Source organism: Lolium perenne, chromosome 5 (genome assembly GCF_019359855.2).
Source record: "Lolium perenne isolate Kyuss_39 chromosome 5, Kyuss_2.0, whole genome shotgun sequence".
Taxonomy (NCBI): Eukaryota; Viridiplantae; Streptophyta; class Magnoliopsida; order Poales; family Poaceae; genus Lolium; species Lolium perenne.
The window spans coordinates 16,285,256-16,302,901 of NC_067248.2; the positions used below are offsets into that span (position 1 = coordinate 16,285,256).

Here is a 17,646-nt window from a genome sequence, read left to right on the forward strand (position 1 = left end):
TACCTAGCGAATTTTCAATACATTGTAATAAGGATAGTCATAATACCTCCATGTGTCCCTCTTGTTAGCAAGGAAAACATGTTCGCTTACCCTTTAGTTCCTCTACTACTGCTAGTACCTTTCCTTTTGAACTTTTGCACTGCGATTTATGGACATCTCCCCATACTAGTGTCTCTGGCTTTAAATATTATCTAGTCGTTCTAGACGATTTCACACACTTTGTTTGGATATTTCCTTTACGCAACAAATCAGACGTACACACCATTTTCCTCAACTTTCACAAATATGTCGCCACACACTTCTTTCTTCCCATTAAATTTATCCAATGTGACAACGGCAAAGAATTTGATAACTTTCAAAACCGAAACTTCTTTCTTCAACATGGCATTCTTCTCCGATTTTCATGCCCATACACTTCACCTCAAAACGGCAAGGCAGAACGCTCGCTTCGCACAATAAACGACATCATTCGCACCCTTTTAATCCACTCCTCAATGCCACCAAAATTCTGGGCCGAAGCCTTCCGCACAGCCACCTACTTACTTAACATTCGGCCTCACAAGTCCAACACAAACTCTACACCATTCTACTCTCTTTACCTTAGTCATCCCAACTACTCTGAACTTCGCGTCTTTGGCTGTCTTTGTTTTCCAAACACTGCCGCCATCTCCACCAACAAACTATCACCTCACTCCATTCCCTGTGTCTTTCTAGGATACTCTGATGAACACAAGGGTTATCGCTGCCTGGATCTCGTCTCCGGCCGCGTCCACATCTCTCGGCACGTTACTTTTTCCGAGCATATCTTCCCTTTCTCCACACGGACATCCTCCCAAACTCCCATTGACCCATCGCCTACCCTACATCATCCCATAGCTCACCCCGCTAGGTTTCCTCACCACTACATCGCTCCTACCGCCACCCCAATGCCCTCCTCGTCTGCCGCGGCAGACCCTTCAGCCGACTCCACTGCCGCGACAGCAGGGTCGGCTGCTTCCTCTGCCGCGTCCGCAGCTCCACCCGATACACCTCTCTCCCCCGCCGCTCCTTCTCCACCTATTCCACCATCTTTGACGTCTGACTCATCCGCTGCGCCTGACGTCGTTGTTCATCCCACTCCACCTCTACCACCCCATGCTGTTCCTACCCAAGCTCCCACAAATGATCACGCAATGCGCACTCGGGCCAAAACGGGATTTCACGTTCCAAAAGGGCCGCGTCTCAATCTTCATGCCACCACTTCTCCGATCTCCTCCATCCCTAAAACCTACAAAAGTGCTCTTCTCGATCCTAACTGGGCTGCCGCTATGCGTGATGAGTTTTCTGCTCTCATTCACAATGATACATGGCGCCTTGTTCCTCGCCCTGTCGGTGCAAATATTGTTTCCGGCAAATGGGTTTTCGGCCAAAAATTTCTCTCCGACGGAACTCTCTCTCGCTACAAGGCTCGCTGGGTTTCTCATGGTTTCTCTCAGCAGCACGGCATCGACTACGACGAGACCTTCTCTCCTGTTGTCAAGCCTAGCACTATTCGCACTGTTCTTAGCATCGCCACTTCCTCTTCTTGGCCCATTCACCAACTCGATGTCAAAAATGCCTTTCTTCATGGTGCTCTCCAAGAAACTGTTTATTGTCAACAACCTTTAGGCTTCGAAGACTCCTCTGCTCCCGATCATGTTTGTCTCCTTCAAAAATCTCTTTATGGTCTCAAACAAGCCCCTAGGGCTTGGTTCCAACGTTTTTCAACTTACATTCAAACAATCGGTTTCACTCCCTCTCTCACTGATACCTCTCTTTTTGTCTATCACACTTCCACACACACAGCTTATCTTCTTCTTTATGTTGATGATATCATTCTCACTGCTTCCACTAAGACTTTTCTTGATCATATTATTACACTGCTTAACTCTGAATTCTCTATGACTGATCTTGGTGTGCTTCATCATTTTCTTGGCATCACTGTTACATGTGACTCTAATGGTCTTTTTCTTTCCCAACGTCAGTACATTCTAGATCTTCTCAACCGCGCAGGCATGATTGACTGTCAGCCTGCTTGTACACCTGTTGACACTAGCGCCAAACTCTCTGCTGATGGCGAACCATTCTCAGACCCAACTCTCTACCGTAGCATTGCGGGTGCACTACAATACCTTACTCTAACACGCCCAGAAATATCTTATTCTGTCCAACAAGTCTGCCTATATATGCATGATCCATGAGTTCCTCACTACAATCACATGAAACGCACTCTTAGATATCTAAAAGGAACATTAGATTATGGTCTTCACATAAACACCACTTCACCTACCAGTTTGACAGCATACTCTGATGCGGACTGGGCTGGATGCCCCGACACTCGTCGGTCCACGTCCGGATACTGTGTTTTTATGGGTAACAATTTGATTTCATGGTCTTCTAAGCGACAGGTTACGGTTTCACGCTCGTCTGCAGAAGCTGAGTATCGAGCTGTTGCACATGCAGTTGCTGAGACAGTTTGGCTACGGCAGTTGTTGGCTGAACTTCATCGTCCCATCCAGCAGGCCACTATTGTTTATTGTGACAATATTTCAGCGGTTTACATGTCCAGCAATCCAGTTCAGCATCGGAGGACAAAGCATATTGAGATAGACATTCACTTCGTCAGGGAGAAAGTTGCTTTGGGCCAAGTTCGAGTTCTTCATGTTCCCACTACAGCGCAGTTCGCCGACATCTTTACCAAGGGACTGCCGACACAGCCGTTTCATGACATTCGTTTCAGTCTCAACGTGATTGAACCCCACGTTGACACTGCGGGGGGATGTTAGATTATATGTTTCGGTTAAGCTAGACTTGTAACGCAAGCTAGGGTTTTAGGCTTAGTCGGTTGGCTCTACTATTTATATCCCTTGTACCCCAAACAGTTTTGTATCAATTGTGAGACATAATACAATCCTACAGTTGGCACGGCAGAGCGCGCATGGACCATCTTGTTCTCTTCCATCCTCAACTACACAACACTAGCCAGCTAGGTTCCCTAAAAAATACTAGCCAGCTAAAATTAGGATGATCTCCTTGGATTGCTACCTTCTACACGCCGGCAGGGCGCCTTGTGCTCATCAAGTCCGTCCTGACATCTGTCATGATCTACCTCTTCTATTGCCCATCTCTCTACCGACTTGGCTGGTTCAGCTCTTGGAGAAGAAAATCAGTCCAGCCGAACCAGGTCAGTAGGCTGTCGGCACATGCCATTTTGGCCGTCGGCACAGCCTGTGCCGACGGCTACCGTCAGCACAGCCCCCGCCGGCCCAGTAGGTTGTCGCCACAACTCATTTGGCCGTCGGCACAGCCCTCGGCTAGGCCGGTGGAGGCCTAAAATCCGTTAGCCCGTGGAAGGTGCCGTCGGGCACAGGTGCATCATTTAAAAAAAATTAATTATTTTCGGGGCAATTTTTTAAATTGTTTGACAATTTAATCTCGAAGAAAGCTTAATATTAGGTTGAATTACTTACTAATAGTCAAACTTCACACTCGATCACCCATCCGCAAACTGTTCAGCATGCTTAACTATTTCATTCCTTCCAGATGAGATTCCAACATATGATTTCTTCGTTGTTGACAATAGTACACTATCAATCCTATTAGCCCTTATGCAATGACACCGCACTTCTTTATTATTTAAATTCCAAATAATTATTTGACTTAAAAATAATGAATACATTATTGCTTTTTAATAATAAATCTTGAAACAATAAAATATTTTTTATTTTTTAATCAAAATCTAAAACCTGAAAAAAGTCATAAAACAATTGGAAGCTAATTATAATTTAACTTAAACTAAATCGTATCTCAAAATTTTAGGCTATCACACCGGTCATGGCAGGCGGTGGTGGTGTCCATGCAGCATGCTCCATTCCCTTATTCAAGAAATGGTTGTGGCAGTCTTTGTTGACTCACTCGTGCTGCTTTAGGGGAACCAAGATTTGGGGGTCCTGGATCGAAGGATGGCAACGCATTTATTGTCATCTCCCTATTAAGGGCATCATTTTTGGAGCAATTGTTGAATGGTGGAGGCAAGAGGAAGAGCGGTGTGGATCTTACCGCCTCGATGATGGTGATACTCGGTGGCATGGTGCAGCAGGGTCTTAGCGTCGGACCTGCCAGGATGGACTCGCGCAGGGTGCGGGCGTTGTATGGTGGCATGGTGGTGTCAACGACTGGAAAGATGAAATTGTGTGCATATTTATCCTCAAGATTTCCTCGGCGGTTTGATAGTGGTGAAGACTTCTGTAGCATGTGTATGAGGTGTTCACTAAAAGTTTACTAGACTAGATAAGCGCTCATGTTTCACCTCGAGGGTGTGTCAGGACATGTGATGTTCCTGGTTTATAATTGATTGGTTCCCATAATCACATAGACAGAAAATAAGTGCACTTCTAGAATAAAGCTTACGGTTTTGGCATATGTTGATAAAGTTCAGGATCCTGATAGCAAAATCATCTCTTCTTAGAACAACTTAAGTGTATTTGAGAAGACAGAAGTACTAACTGTAGAAACGTTACTCAACACCCCCCGCAGTCGAATGGTCGGCACCGACACATAGACTGGAGCGAAACTCAGGAAAAGTCGTGGATGGCAATCCCTTCGTCATGATGTCGGCAAACTACTGAGACGTCGGTACGTGAAGAACGTGAACGCGACCGAGAGCAACTTGCTCACGAACGAAGTGGATGTCCAACTCGATGTGCTTGGTGCGCCGATGATGAACGGGGTTGGCGGAGAGGTACACAGCCGATACGTTGTCGCAGAAGACCACCGTAGCCTTATCAACGGGACAAGAGAGCTCGGACAGAAGCTGGCGAAGCCACGTGCACTCAACCACAGCGTTAGCCACGGCGCGGTACTCGGCCTCGGCACTGGAGCGAGACACGGTGGGCTGCCTCTTGGAGGACCAAGAGACGAGCGACGAGCCGAGGTAGACGCAATAGCCATTGGTGGAGTGCCTAGTGTCCGGGCAGCCTGCCCAGTCCGCGTCCGAGTAGGCAACGAGGTCGGTCGATGTCGAGGGCGAGGCATGCAGCGACAGGCCGTAGCCCATGGTACCACAGACGTAGCGGAGAATCCGCTTGACCGCGGCCCAATGAGCATCCCGAGGAGCATGCATATGCAAACACACCTGCTGCATGGCGTACTGGAGCTCTGGACGTGTCAACGTCAAATACTGGAGGGCACCGATGATGTAGCGATAGAACGGCGCGTCGGACGCCAGCGACCCATCACTGGTGGAGAGCTTGGCCTTCGTGTCGATAGGAGTAGGTGCAGGGTTGCAGTTAAGCATTCCTGCATGCTCGAGGAGCTCGTGGGCATACTTCCGCTGATGAAGGAAGAACCCGTCCGCACGCCGGACAACCTCGATGTCGAGGAAGTAATGGAGCGGGCCGAGGTCCTTCAACACAAACTCGGCGCGAAGGCTGTCGGTGAGCTGTCGAAGAAGACCAGCGGTGGAGGCCGTCAAGATGATGTCGTCGACATACAGCAGTAGGTAGGCCATGTCGTTGCCGGTCCGGTAGACGAACAACGATGCATCGAAACGCGTGGAGCGGAACCCAAGTGATGCAGGAAGCCGGCGATCCGCTGGTACCAGGCGCGGGGTGCCTGCTTCAGTCCATACAAGGACCGAGAGAGCAAGCACACGTCATCGGGGCGCTCGGCGTCGATGAAGCCGATGGGCTACTGGCAGTATACCTGCTCCTGCATATGACCATGAAGGAAGGCGTTGGAGACGTCCATCTGATGCACTGGCCACGCGCGAGAGGCGGCAAGGTGCAACACCGTGCGGATCGTGCCCGTTTTGATGACCGGGGCAAACGTATCCGTGAAGTCGACGCCAGCGCATTGCAGAAAGCCGCGCACGACCCAACGCGCTTTGTAACGCTCGAGAGTACCGTCGGAGCCGAGCTTCTGCTTGAAGACACATTTGCCGGTGATGACGTTGGCGCGAGGGGGCCGGGGAACCAGCACCCTGGTCTGGTTACGCTGCAGCGCATTGTACTCATCCTGCATGGCAGCGCGCCAATGCGGGTCGCCCAAAGCAGCACGAGCCGAGGTGGGGACCGGTGAGAGGACGGAGGTGGATGTACCAGTGGCTGGCGGGCCAGTCGTGGAGCCGGTTCGGCCGGGCGGCAGGCTGGGTGGTCCGGCCGGGGGGCCGGTCTGACCGGGCGGTAGGCCGGGCGGAGAGCCGAGCGGCGGGCCAGGTTGGCCGGCCAAGGGGCCGGTCTGACCGGCGGCAGGCCGGGCGGTAGGCCGGGCGGAGAGCCGAGCGGCGCGCCGGGTTGGCCGGCCGGGATGCCGGTCGGACCGGGCGCCGGGCCGGGTCGGCGGCTGGGAGGAGCTCCGCCGTCGTGCGGCAGATCTTTGCCGCCGGCCTAGAAGGCGACGCGGTGGACGAGCGCCGCGCAGACGTACCGGTCGGCGGGGTGGCGTGTAGACGGCCGCCGCACGCCCGCACGTGCGCGGGTAAGCATGGGCCCAGGAACCGCAGTGACGGGCGGCGAGGCGGGCTACAAGGAAGACGAGTTAGACGCCGCGGGCGACGGGGCGCCGGGGGGCCTCGTGCGTCGCGGGCGATTGGGCGCCGCGAGCGACAAGGCGCCGAGGCGCCGCGGGCGACGGAGACGCCGAGGGTCCAGCGGGGCCGGCGCAGAGGGCGCCACCGCGGTCAGTCGTCGGCGCGCGGCCGCAGGAGGGCCGGCGGGCGCCGGGGGCGTCGTCGGAGGTGTGATGTCTACGTTCCCCCTCCTTTCCTGTAGACAGTGTTGGGCCTCCAAGAGCAGAGGTTTGTAGAACAGCAGCAAGTTTTCCCTTAAGTGGATCACCCAAGGTTTATCGAACTCAGGGAGGAAGAGGTCAAAGATATCCCTCTCATGCAACCCTGCAACCACAAAGCAAGAAGTCTCTTGTGTCCCCAACACACCTAATAGGTGCACTAGTTCGGCGAAGAGATAGTGAAATTCAGGTGGTATGAATATATAGTAGCAGTAGCAACGGTGCCAGTAAATAGCTTGCTGGCGTGTAGTTGATGGTGGTAGTATTGCAGCAGTAGTAACACAGTGAAACAGTAAACAAGCAGTAGTAACGCAGCAGTATTTAGGAACAAGGCCTAGGGATTAGACTTTCACTAGTGGACACTCTCAACATTGATCACATAACAGAATAGATAAATGCATACTCTACACTCTTGTTGGATGATGAACGCATTGCGTAGGATTACACGAACCCTCAATGCCGGAGTTAACAAGCTCCACAATTTGTTCATATTTTAGTAACCTTATAGTGTAAGATAGATCAAAAGACTAAACCAAGTACTAACATAGCATGCACACTGTCACCTTCATGCATATGTAGGAGGCATAGATCACATCAATATTATCATAGCAATAGTTAACTTCGCAATCTACAAGAGATCATGATCATAGCATAAACCAAGTACTAACACGGTGCACACACTGTCACCTTTACACACGTGCAGGAGGAATAGAACTACTTTAATAACTTTGCTAGAGTAGCACATAGATAAATTGTGATACAAACTCATATGAATCTCAATCATGTAAAGCAGCTCATGAGATTATTGTATTGAGGTACATAGGAGAGAGATGAACCACATAGCTACCGGTACAGCCCCGAGCCTCGATGGAGAACTACTCCCTCCTCATGGGAGCAGCAGCGGTGATGAAGATGGCGGTGAAGATGGCAGCGGTGTCGATGGAGAAGCCTTCCGGGGGCACTTCCCCCGTTCCGGCAGGTGCCGGAACGAGAGACTCTGTCCCCCGCATCTTGGCTTCGCGATGGCGGCGGCTCGGAAGGTTTCGTGGTTTTCGTCGAACGCCTCGGGGGGTTTTCGATCCAGGGGCTTTAAATAGGCGAAGAGGCGGCGCAGAGGGTCGAAGGGGCGACGACACCATAGGCGGCGCGGCCAGGGGCACGGGGCCGCGCCGGCCTATGGTCCTGGGGCCCGTTGCCCCCTCTGGTCCTTCCCGGTGTGTCTCGGATGCTTCCGGTGAAAATAGGAACTTGGGCGTTGATTTCGTCCGATTCCGAGAATATTTCGTTACTAGGATTTCTGAAACCAAAAACAGCAAAACAGGAACGGCACTTCGGCATCTTGTTAATAGGTTAGTTCCAGAAAATGCACGAATATGACATAAAGTGTGCATAAAACATGTAGATAACATCAATAATGTGGCATGGAACATAAGAAATTATCGATACGTCGGAGACGTATCAGCATCCCCAAACTTAGTTCTGCTCGTCCCGAGCAGGTAAAACGATAACACAGATAATTTCTGGAGTGACATGCCATCATAACCTTGATCATACTATTTGTAAAGCATATGTAGTGAATGCAGCGATCAAAACAATGTATATGACATGAGTAAACAAGTGAATCATAAAGCAAAGACTTTTCATGAATAGCACTTCAAGACAAGCATCAATAAGTCTTGCATAAGAGTTAGCTCATAAAGCAATAATTCAAAGTAAAGGTATTGAAGCAACACAATGGAAGATTAAGTTTCAGCGGTTGCTTTCAACTTGTAACATGTATATCTCATGGATAGTTGTCAATGCAAAGTAATATAACAAGTGCAATATGCAAGTATGTAGGAATCAATGCACAGTTCACACAAGTGTTTGCTTCTTGAGGTGGAGAGAAATAGGTGAACTGACTCAACAATGAAAGTAAAAGAATGGTCCTCATAGAGGAAAAGCATCGATTGCTATATTTGTGCTAGAGCTTTGATTTTGAAAACATGAAACAATTTTGTCAACGGTAGTAATAAAGCATATGAGTTATGTAAATTATATCTTACAAGTTGCAAGCCTCATGCATAGTATACTAATAGTGCCCGCACCTTGTCCTAATTAGCTTGGACTACCGGATCATCACAATGCACATGTTTTGACCAAGTGTCACAAAGGGGTACCTCTATGTCGCCTGTACAAAGGTCTAAGGAGAAAGCTCGCATTGGATTTCTCGCTATTGATTATTCTTCAACTTAGACATCCATACCGGGACAACATAGACAACAGATAATGGACTCCTCTTTTATGCATAAGCATGTAACAACAATTAATAATCTTCTCATTTGAGATTGAGGATATTTGTCCAAAACTGAAACTTCCACCATGGATCATGGCTTTAGTTAGCGGCCCAATGTTCTTCTCTAACAATATGCATGCTTAACCATAAGGTGGTAGATCTCTCTTACTTCAGACAAGACGGACATGCATAGCAACTCACATGAAATTCAACAATGAATAGTTGATGGCGTCCCCAGTGAACATGGTTATCGCACAACAAGCAACTTAATAAGAGATAAAGTGCATAAGTACATATTCAATACCACAATAGTTTTTAAGCTATTTGTCCCATGAGCTATATATTGCAAAGGTGAATGATGGAATTTTAAAGGTAGCACTCAAGCAATTTACTTTGGAATGGCGGAGAAATACCATGTAGTAGGTAGGTATGGTGGACACAAATGGCATAGTGGTTGGCTCAAGTATTTTGGATGCATGAGAAGTATTCCCTCTCGATACAAGGTTTAGGCTAGCAAGGCTTATTTGAAACAAACACAAGGATGAACCGGTGCAGCAAAACTCACATAAAAGACATATTGAAAACATTATAAGACTCTACACCGTCTTCCTTGTTGTTCAAACTCAATACTAGAAATTATCTAGACCTTAGAGAAACCAAATATGCAAACCAAATTTTAGCATGCTCTATGTATTTCTTCATTAATGGGTGCAAAGCATATGATGCAAGAGCTTAATTATGAGCACAACAATTGCCAAGTATCACATTACCCAAGACATTTATAGCAATTACTACATGTATCATTTTCCAATTCCAACCATATAACAATTTAACGAAGGAGAAACTTCGCCATGAATACTATGAGTAGAAACCAAGGACATACTTGTCCATATGCTACAGCGGAGCGTGTCTCTCTCCCATAAAGTGAATGCTAGGATCCATTTTATTCAAACAAAAACAAAAATAAAAGCATACAGACGCTCCAAGTAAAGTACATAAGATGTGACCGAATAAAAATATAGTTTCAAGAGAAGGAACCTGATAATTTGTCGATGAAGAAGGGGATGCCTTGGGCATCCCCAAGCTTAGATGCTTGAGTCTTCTTGAAATATGCAGGGATGAACCACCGGGGCATCCCCAAGCTTAGACTTTTCACTCTTCTTGATCATAGTATATCATCCTCCTCTCTTGACCCTTGAAAACTTCCTTCACACCAAACTCGAAACAAACTCATTAGAGGGTTAGTGCATAATCAAAAACTCACATGTTCAGAGGTGACACAATCATTCTTAACACTTCTGGACATTGCCCAAAGCTACTGGAAGGTAATGGAACAAAGAAATCCACCCAACACAGCGAAAGAAGCAATGCGAAATAAAAGGCAGAATCTGTCAAAACAGAACAGTCCGTAAAGACGAATTTTAAAATGGCACCAGACTTGCTCAGATGAAAATGCTCAAATTGAATGAAAGTTGCGTACATATCTGAGGATCACTCACGTAAATTGGCATAATTTTCTGAGTTACCTACAGAGAATTAGGCCCAGATTCGTGACAGCAAGAAAACAGTTTCTGCGCAGTAATCCAAATCTAGTATTGACTTTACTATCAAAGACTTTACTTGGCACAACAAAACACAAAACTAAGATAAGGAGAGGTTGCTACAGTAGTAAACAACTTCCAAGACACAAATATAAAACAAAGTACTGTAGCAAAATAACACATGGGTTATCTCCCAAGAAGTTCTTTTCTTTATAGCCATTAAGATGGGCTCAGCAGTTTTAATGATGCACTCGCAAGAAATAGTATTTGAAGCAAAAGAGAGCATCAAGAGGCAAATTCAAAACACATTTAAGCCTAACATGCTTCCTATGCATAGGAATCTTGTAAATAAACAAGTTCATGAAGCATAATGCAACAAGCATAGAAAGATAAAACAAGTATAGCTTCAAAAATTTCAGCACATAGAGAGGTGTTTTAGTAACATGAAAATTTCTACAACCATATTTTCCTCTCTCATAATAACTTTCAGTAGTGTCATGAGAAAACTCAACAATATAACTACCACATAAAGCATTCTTATCATGAGTCTCATGCATAAAATTATTACTACTCCCAACATAAGCATAGTTATTCTTATTAATAGTAATTGGAGCAAGATTATTATCAAGAATTTGAACATGGTAAACAAATTGCATACTAAGGGAATTGTTCTTGGTAATCCAATCATGACTATGACAAGTTTCATAAGGATATTTATTACCTATATCATAGCATTCTTTATAATAATCATCAAAGATTGGAGGCACAGTGTCATCATAAGAAATAGAATAGTTATCTTTCACAGTCGGTTTATCTGTGTCCACACCATCATTGTTATTAGAAGGAGATGCATCAAGAACATAATGACCAGTAGCAAAAGGATTTTCAAACACCTCTTCCCCAAGCTTAGAGCTTTCTATATCATTATGGGAGGAAGCATGGATAGCACTGACACTATGGCAATTATTATCATCATCATTTTCAGAATTAGTTTCCCAGAGATTTGCAATATCAAAAGTAGTGCGCTCATTCAAATCATGATTGCTAATATATGTAAAGGGCATAGGAAGATCATCGTATTCAGATTCATTATCACAATAATCATTAGGAGCAACATACTTACGGTTACTTAGCGTTATCTCATTCACGCGGGGATACGCCGTTACCTCTTTCTTTTTATTCTTCTTCTTCTTCTTCTTCTTCTTCTTCGTTCCCTTCTTCTTCTTCTCTTCCTTCTCCTCGTTCCCTTCTTTAGGAGGAAGAGGCTTGAAGGGTAGCTTGTCCGCATAACCTGATTTATTTTCAGAAACAATAGAAGAAACTTGGGAGGACCCCTCCTTTTCATTAATTAGTTGAAAACACACAGCGGTCCTATCATATTTTGGCAAGGTGTCATCTTCTAAAATATTTTGTATGTAAGTATTTGTATGGCTATTATCAATGCAATAAGAAAAACACCCATGCAGGACATCATCAATATCAAGATCACTCATATGTAACAAAGAGATTTTTCTTGACAGTTCTTCACACCCCAAAAATAAAGTAAGTTCATCATGCTGATTAGGAGTAATTTCATCATCACAATACAAATTTGCAGCACTCATTGGGTTCAAATTATCATTGGAGGAGCATTGAAAATTAAAATGACCCACTTCATGGCAAACTTCACAAATAAAAAGGATAGAGGGCACAAACTTTTTTACCAAGATCATCTAGAGCCCTAAACCACTTTCTAGTTTTTTCATTAATATGATGGATGCAATATTCATCTTCGATTTGATTAATTCCACAAGGTCTATGCATTCCACAAAAATTAACATGCTTATAAGAAATAGCATTCTTAGGAGTTTGAGCATGCTCATTGCAATAATTAACAAAAATTTCATTCTTCATGCAAGCCTCTTTAAAGGTTCATGATACTTATCAAAATTCTTTTTAGGCAATTCAAAATGGGAAGCAAAGGCTTTATAAAGATTTGCAGCAATTTGAGAGTCAAGACCATAAGTAGCACTCATATTTCGAAATTCATCGGTATCCATAAAGGCTTCAATGCATTCATAATCATAATTTATACCTGACTCTTTACCTTCATTGTTCTCCCATCCTTCAGCGTTCTCCTTAATCCGATCAAGAAGATCCCACCTAGCTTCAACCTCCTTGCTTGTGAAAGATCCCTCCGAACACGCGTCTAGATAGTCCTTGTGTTGTCCTGAAAGCCTTGCATAAAAATTGTTAACAATAACATTACGGGGGAGTTCATGAATGGGACATTTGAGCATTAGTGATTTCAATCTCCCCCACGCTTGAGAAATACTCTCTCCATCACGAGGATAAAAGTTATAAATATAATTCCTATCAATATGCACTTCATGCGGAGGATAAAATTTAGAATAAAACCGGGGCACAATATCATTCCATTCAAGAGAATTCCCATTATCCAGTAATTTATACCAATGCGCCGCTTTACCAGACAGCGATATAGAGAATAGTTTCTTCCTCACTTCATCCATAGCAATACCTGCACACTTGAATAAACCGCATAATTCATGCAAGAACAATAAATGATCTCCAGGGTGGACAGTTCCATCCCCTGTATAACGGTTATCCATAACGCGTTCAATAATTTGCATAGGTATTTTATACGGCATACTTTCGGCAGGTGGATTTAAAATATCAGAAGCATCATTAGAGTTATCGCATATGGGAGATAAAGCATTATCAGAGCAAAATATTTCTTCCAAAGCTGAGGAGCAAAAAAGATTATTTTTATATAAACTAGCTTCCCCAAGCTTAGACTTATCCATAGTATTAGCAGTAATTGCATTCATACTAATAACATCACTACTAGCATGCAAATAAGGTTCCATAGGTTTTTTAAATTTTGCATCAAACAATTCTAAATCAGGAAAAAGACTAAAAAGCTCACCAATTTTTTTGTTGTTTTCCATTATGCCTAACTAGTGTAAACAAGAAACAAAAAGTTGCAATTGCGGGATCTAAAGGAAATAGCTTCGAGTACTTACAATGGCGGAAAATAGCTTGGTAGCCGAGATCCGGAGTGTGAGTACCTTTTACCTTTCCTCCCCGGCAACGGCGCCAGAAAATTAGCTTGATGTCTACGTTCCCCCTCCTTTCCTGTAGACAGTGTTGGGCCTCCAAGAGCAGAGGTTTGTAGAACAGCAGCAAGTTTTCCCTTAAGTGGATCACCCAAGGTTTATCGAACTCAGGGAGGAAGAGGTCAAAGATATCCCTCTCATGCAACCCTGCAACCACAAAGCAAGAAGTCTCTTGTGTCCCCAACACACCTAATAGGTGCACTAGTTCGGCGAAGAGATAGTGAAATTCAGGTGGTATGAATATATAGTAGCAGTAGCAACGGTGCCAGTAAATAGCTTGTTGGCGTGTAGTTGATGGTGGTAGTATTGCAGCAGTAGTAACATAGTGAAACAGTAAACAAGCAGTAGTAACGCAGCAGTATTTAGGAACAAGGCCTAGGGATTAGACTTTCACTAGTGGACACTCTCAACATTGATCACATAACAGAATAGATAAATGCATACTCTACACTCTTGTTGGATGATGAACGCATTGCGTAGGATTACACGAACCCTCAATGCCGGAGTTAACAAGCTCCACAATTTGTTCATATTTTAGTAACCTTATAGTGTAAGATAGATCAAAAGACTAAACCAAGTACTAACATAGCATGCACACTGTCACCTTCATGCATATGTAGGAGGCATAGATCACATCAATATTATCATAGCAATAGTTAACTTCGCAATCTACAAGAGATCATGATCATAGCATAAACCAAGTACTAACACGGTGCACACACTGTCACCTTTACACACGTGCAGGAGGAATAGAACTACTTTAATAACTTTGCTACAGTAGCACATAGATAAATTGTGATACAAACTCATATGAATCTCAATCATGTAAAGCAGCTCATGAGATTATTGTATTGAGGTACATAGGAGAGAGATGAACCACATAGCTACCGGTACAGCCCCGAGCCTCGATGGAGAACTACTCCCTCCTCATGGGAGCAGCAGCGGTGATGAAGATGGCGGTGAAGATGGCAGCGGTGTCGATGGAGAAGCCTTCCGGGGGCACTTCCCCGTTCCGGCAGGGTGCCGGAACAGAGACTCCTGTCCCCCAGATCTTGGCTTCGCGATGGCGGCGGCTCTGGAAGGTTTCTGTGGTTTTCGTCGAACGCCTCAGGGTTTTCGATCCAGGGGCTTTAAATAGGCGAAGAGGCGGCGCAGGAGGGTCGAAGGGGCGATGACACCATAGGGCGGCGCGGCCAGGGCCTAGGCCACGCCGGCCTATGGTCTGGGGGCCCAGTGCCCCCCCTCTGGTCCTTCCCGGGTGTTCTGGATGCTTCCGGTGAAAATAGGAACTTGGGCGTTGATTTCGTCCGATTCTGAGAATATTTCGTTACTAGGATTTCTGAAACCAAAAACAGCAGAAAACAGGAACTGGCACTTCGGCATCTTGTTAATAGGTTAGTTCCAGAAAATGCACGAATATGACATAAAGTGTGCATAAAACATGTAGATAACATCAATAATGTGGCATGGAACATAAGAAATTATCGATACGTCGGAGACGTATCAAGGTGTCGCCAAGAGTCCCCGCTGAAACGGAAAAACCAACTCGTGAAAGTACACATTCCGGGAGGTGCGGACACGGTGGGAGACTGGGTCATAACAGTGGTAGCCCTTGGTGTTGGCGGGGTAGCCGAGAAACACACAAGGGAGAGAGCGCGGCGCAAGCTTATGCATGGCGGTGGCGGCGGTGTTAGGATAACACCGGCAGCCAAAGATGCGAAAGTCATCATAGGCGGGCGGCGCACCGTAGAGGAGGTGATGCGGCGTGTATGACCAACGCACACGACACGGGCGGATGTTGACGAGGAGAGTCTCCGTGGCAAGAGCATCCGGCCAGAATCGTGGGGGCATGTATGCATGGAACAGAAGGGTGCGGACGCAGTCGTTGAGGGTACGAAGCATCCGTTCGGCACGACCGTTCTGTGAAGAGGTATATGGACACGTGAGGCAGAAGACGGCGCAATGGGCGGCGAGAAGTGAGCGAATGGTGATGTTGTCGAACTCTTTGTCGTTGTCTGTTTGTAAGGCGTGGATGGGGCGACCAAACTGAGTGAAAAGAAAGGCGAAGAAGGCGGTGAGGGTGGTGGCAACATCGGATTTACGATGAAGGGGAAAGGTCCATACAAAATGTGAGTAATCATCAAGAATCACTAGATAATAATTATAACCAGAATTACTCAGAACAGGCGAGGTCCAAACATCACTATGAATAAGTTGAAAAGGAAAAGACGCGACTGTGGAGGAGGAAGTAAACGGGAGGCGAACATGTTTGCCTAGACGACATGCTTCACAAGAGTGGGCATCCGTTTTATTACAAGTAAAGGAGAAGCCTTGCATTATTTGACGCAGAGTGGCGGAGCTAGGATGGCCGAGGCGGGCGTGCTAGAGGTCGACACCGGCGGAGAGGGCGAGTGGGCTGCCGGCGGTGGTGGAGACCGAACCGACAGGGTACAAATCGCCGGGGCTGTCACATCGGTGGAGGAGCATCCGGGTACGACCATCCTTGACAGAAAAACCAAAGGCGTCAAATTCCACAGTCACAGGATTATCACGTCAAAAGTCTTAACAGAAACAAGATTTTTAATCAAGTCAGGAGAAACAAAGACATTATGTAGAGAGAGAGGAGTGGAAGTGGAAGGAAAAGAGACGGAGCCGGTGTGAGTAATGGGAAGAGCATGACCGTTGCCAACGATGATGCAAGAGGAAGTGGAAGCGGGTGTAGAAGACGAGAGGTTACCGGGGTGCGCAGCCATATGCGCGGAGGTGCCGGTGTCCATGAATCAGTCGCCACCGTACGCCCCAGCGGAGGGGACGCTCTGGAGAGAGGTCATGAGCGTGGGGTCCCACGAGGCCAAGGTCGGGGGGCGGCGTAGGCCGGGGCGGGCTGGGGCGCCGCGTAGAACGCCTGGTGGGTGGCCGGACGCGGCCCCATGATGCCCGGGTAGGGGGCGCGCGGCACGGGCATGGAGTAGGCGTGAACAACCCCGGTCCACGGGTTGTGATCGGCACTCCATGGCGGAGGGGCGGTGTACTGTGGAGGACGAGGCGCGGGGGCGGTGGCGTTGGCGCCATCGTTGCCACCGCCACGACGACGACGGCCGCGGCGGCTACCACCAGAAGGAGCCGGCTGCCCGGTCCAGGGGCCGGTCGCCGCCGGCCTGGGCGCCGGCGTGGCCAGTCCACGGTCCGGTCGGGCCGGCCTGGTGACCGGACTGGCCGGTCCACGGTCCGGTCTGACCGGGCGGCTGGCCGGCGGCGGGGCAACCCGGCGGCGGACCCGTGGGACAAGGCGCAGGGGCGCGGGAGTCTGGGCACCGCGGGAGAAGCCAGCGACGAAGGCGATGTGGGCCGCCCGAGCCCGGAGATGCTTGAGGCGGCGCTCCTCGAGGCGCAGGTAGGCCACGGCCTGCTCGAAGGTGGGCGGAGGAGCGTGAGGTTAGAGGCGGCGTTGCTGAGATCCTCGCCGAGACCCGCCGACAGGGTGGAGAGCATGATCTTATCATCGATCGGGAACTCCAAGTCACGGAGCTCGTCGGAGAGGCTCTTCAGCTTGAGGGCGTACTCGTCGAGAGAGAGGTCATTCTGGTGGGTGCCGAAGAACCAGCGGATGATGGTGGCGTCGATCGCGAGCCACTCGGGGGGCGTGCGGCATGGCGAGGAGGTCGATGGTGTCGTCGACGTGATCAAGAAGATCATACTCGCGGAAGAGCAGCCCGAAGTAGGTCTTCCACGGGAAGAAGTTGGCCGCGGTGGTGGAGAGCTTCACCGGCACGCGCTCGGCGATGGGGATGTCGCGGATGATGGCGACAGAGGGGCCGGCGAAGGGGTTGCTGCTACCGGAGCGGGAGGAGTTGAAGGGGTCGGAGCGGGAGGAGTTGAAGGGGTCGGAGCCGGAGGAGGAGAAACCGGC

General features: G+C 47.6%; 2 protein-coding genes across 2 annotated transcripts; both read right to left on the bottom strand.

The window, feature by feature from the left end:
- Window positions 1-3,746: 3,746 nt before the first annotated feature.
- On the bottom strand, window positions 3,747-5,527 carry LOC127303210 (uncharacterized mitochondrial protein AtMg00810-like). The gene is made up of 2 exons (XM_051333965.1): window positions 4,745-5,527; window positions 3,747-3,764 (listed from the first exon to the last, which is right to left on the bottom strand). The coding sequence occupies exons 1-2, from the start codon at window positions 5,525-5,527 to the stop codon at window positions 3,747-3,749; spliced, it is 801 nt and encodes a 266-aa protein (XP_051189925.1).
- A 179-nt stretch (window positions 5,528-5,706) lies between these two features.
- LOC139831416 (uncharacterized mitochondrial protein AtMg00820-like) lies at window positions 5,707-6,039 on the bottom strand. The gene has a single exon (XM_071820686.1). It carries the CDS (start codon window positions 6,037-6,039, stop codon window positions 5,707-5,709), a length of 333 nt encoding a protein of 110 aa, XP_071676787.1.
- Between the last annotated feature and the right edge of the window lie 11,607 nt (window positions 6,040-17,646).

Excerpts from the sequence above, each read along its gene's own strand:
- LOC127303210 (XM_051333965.1), bottom strand. The coding sequence starts at position 5,527 with ATGGCCTACCTACTGCTGTATGTCGACGACATCATCTTGACGGCCTCC.
- LOC139831416 (XM_071820686.1), bottom strand. The coding sequence starts at position 6,039 with ATGCAGGATGAGTACAATGCGCTGCAGCGTAACCAGACCAGGGTGCTG.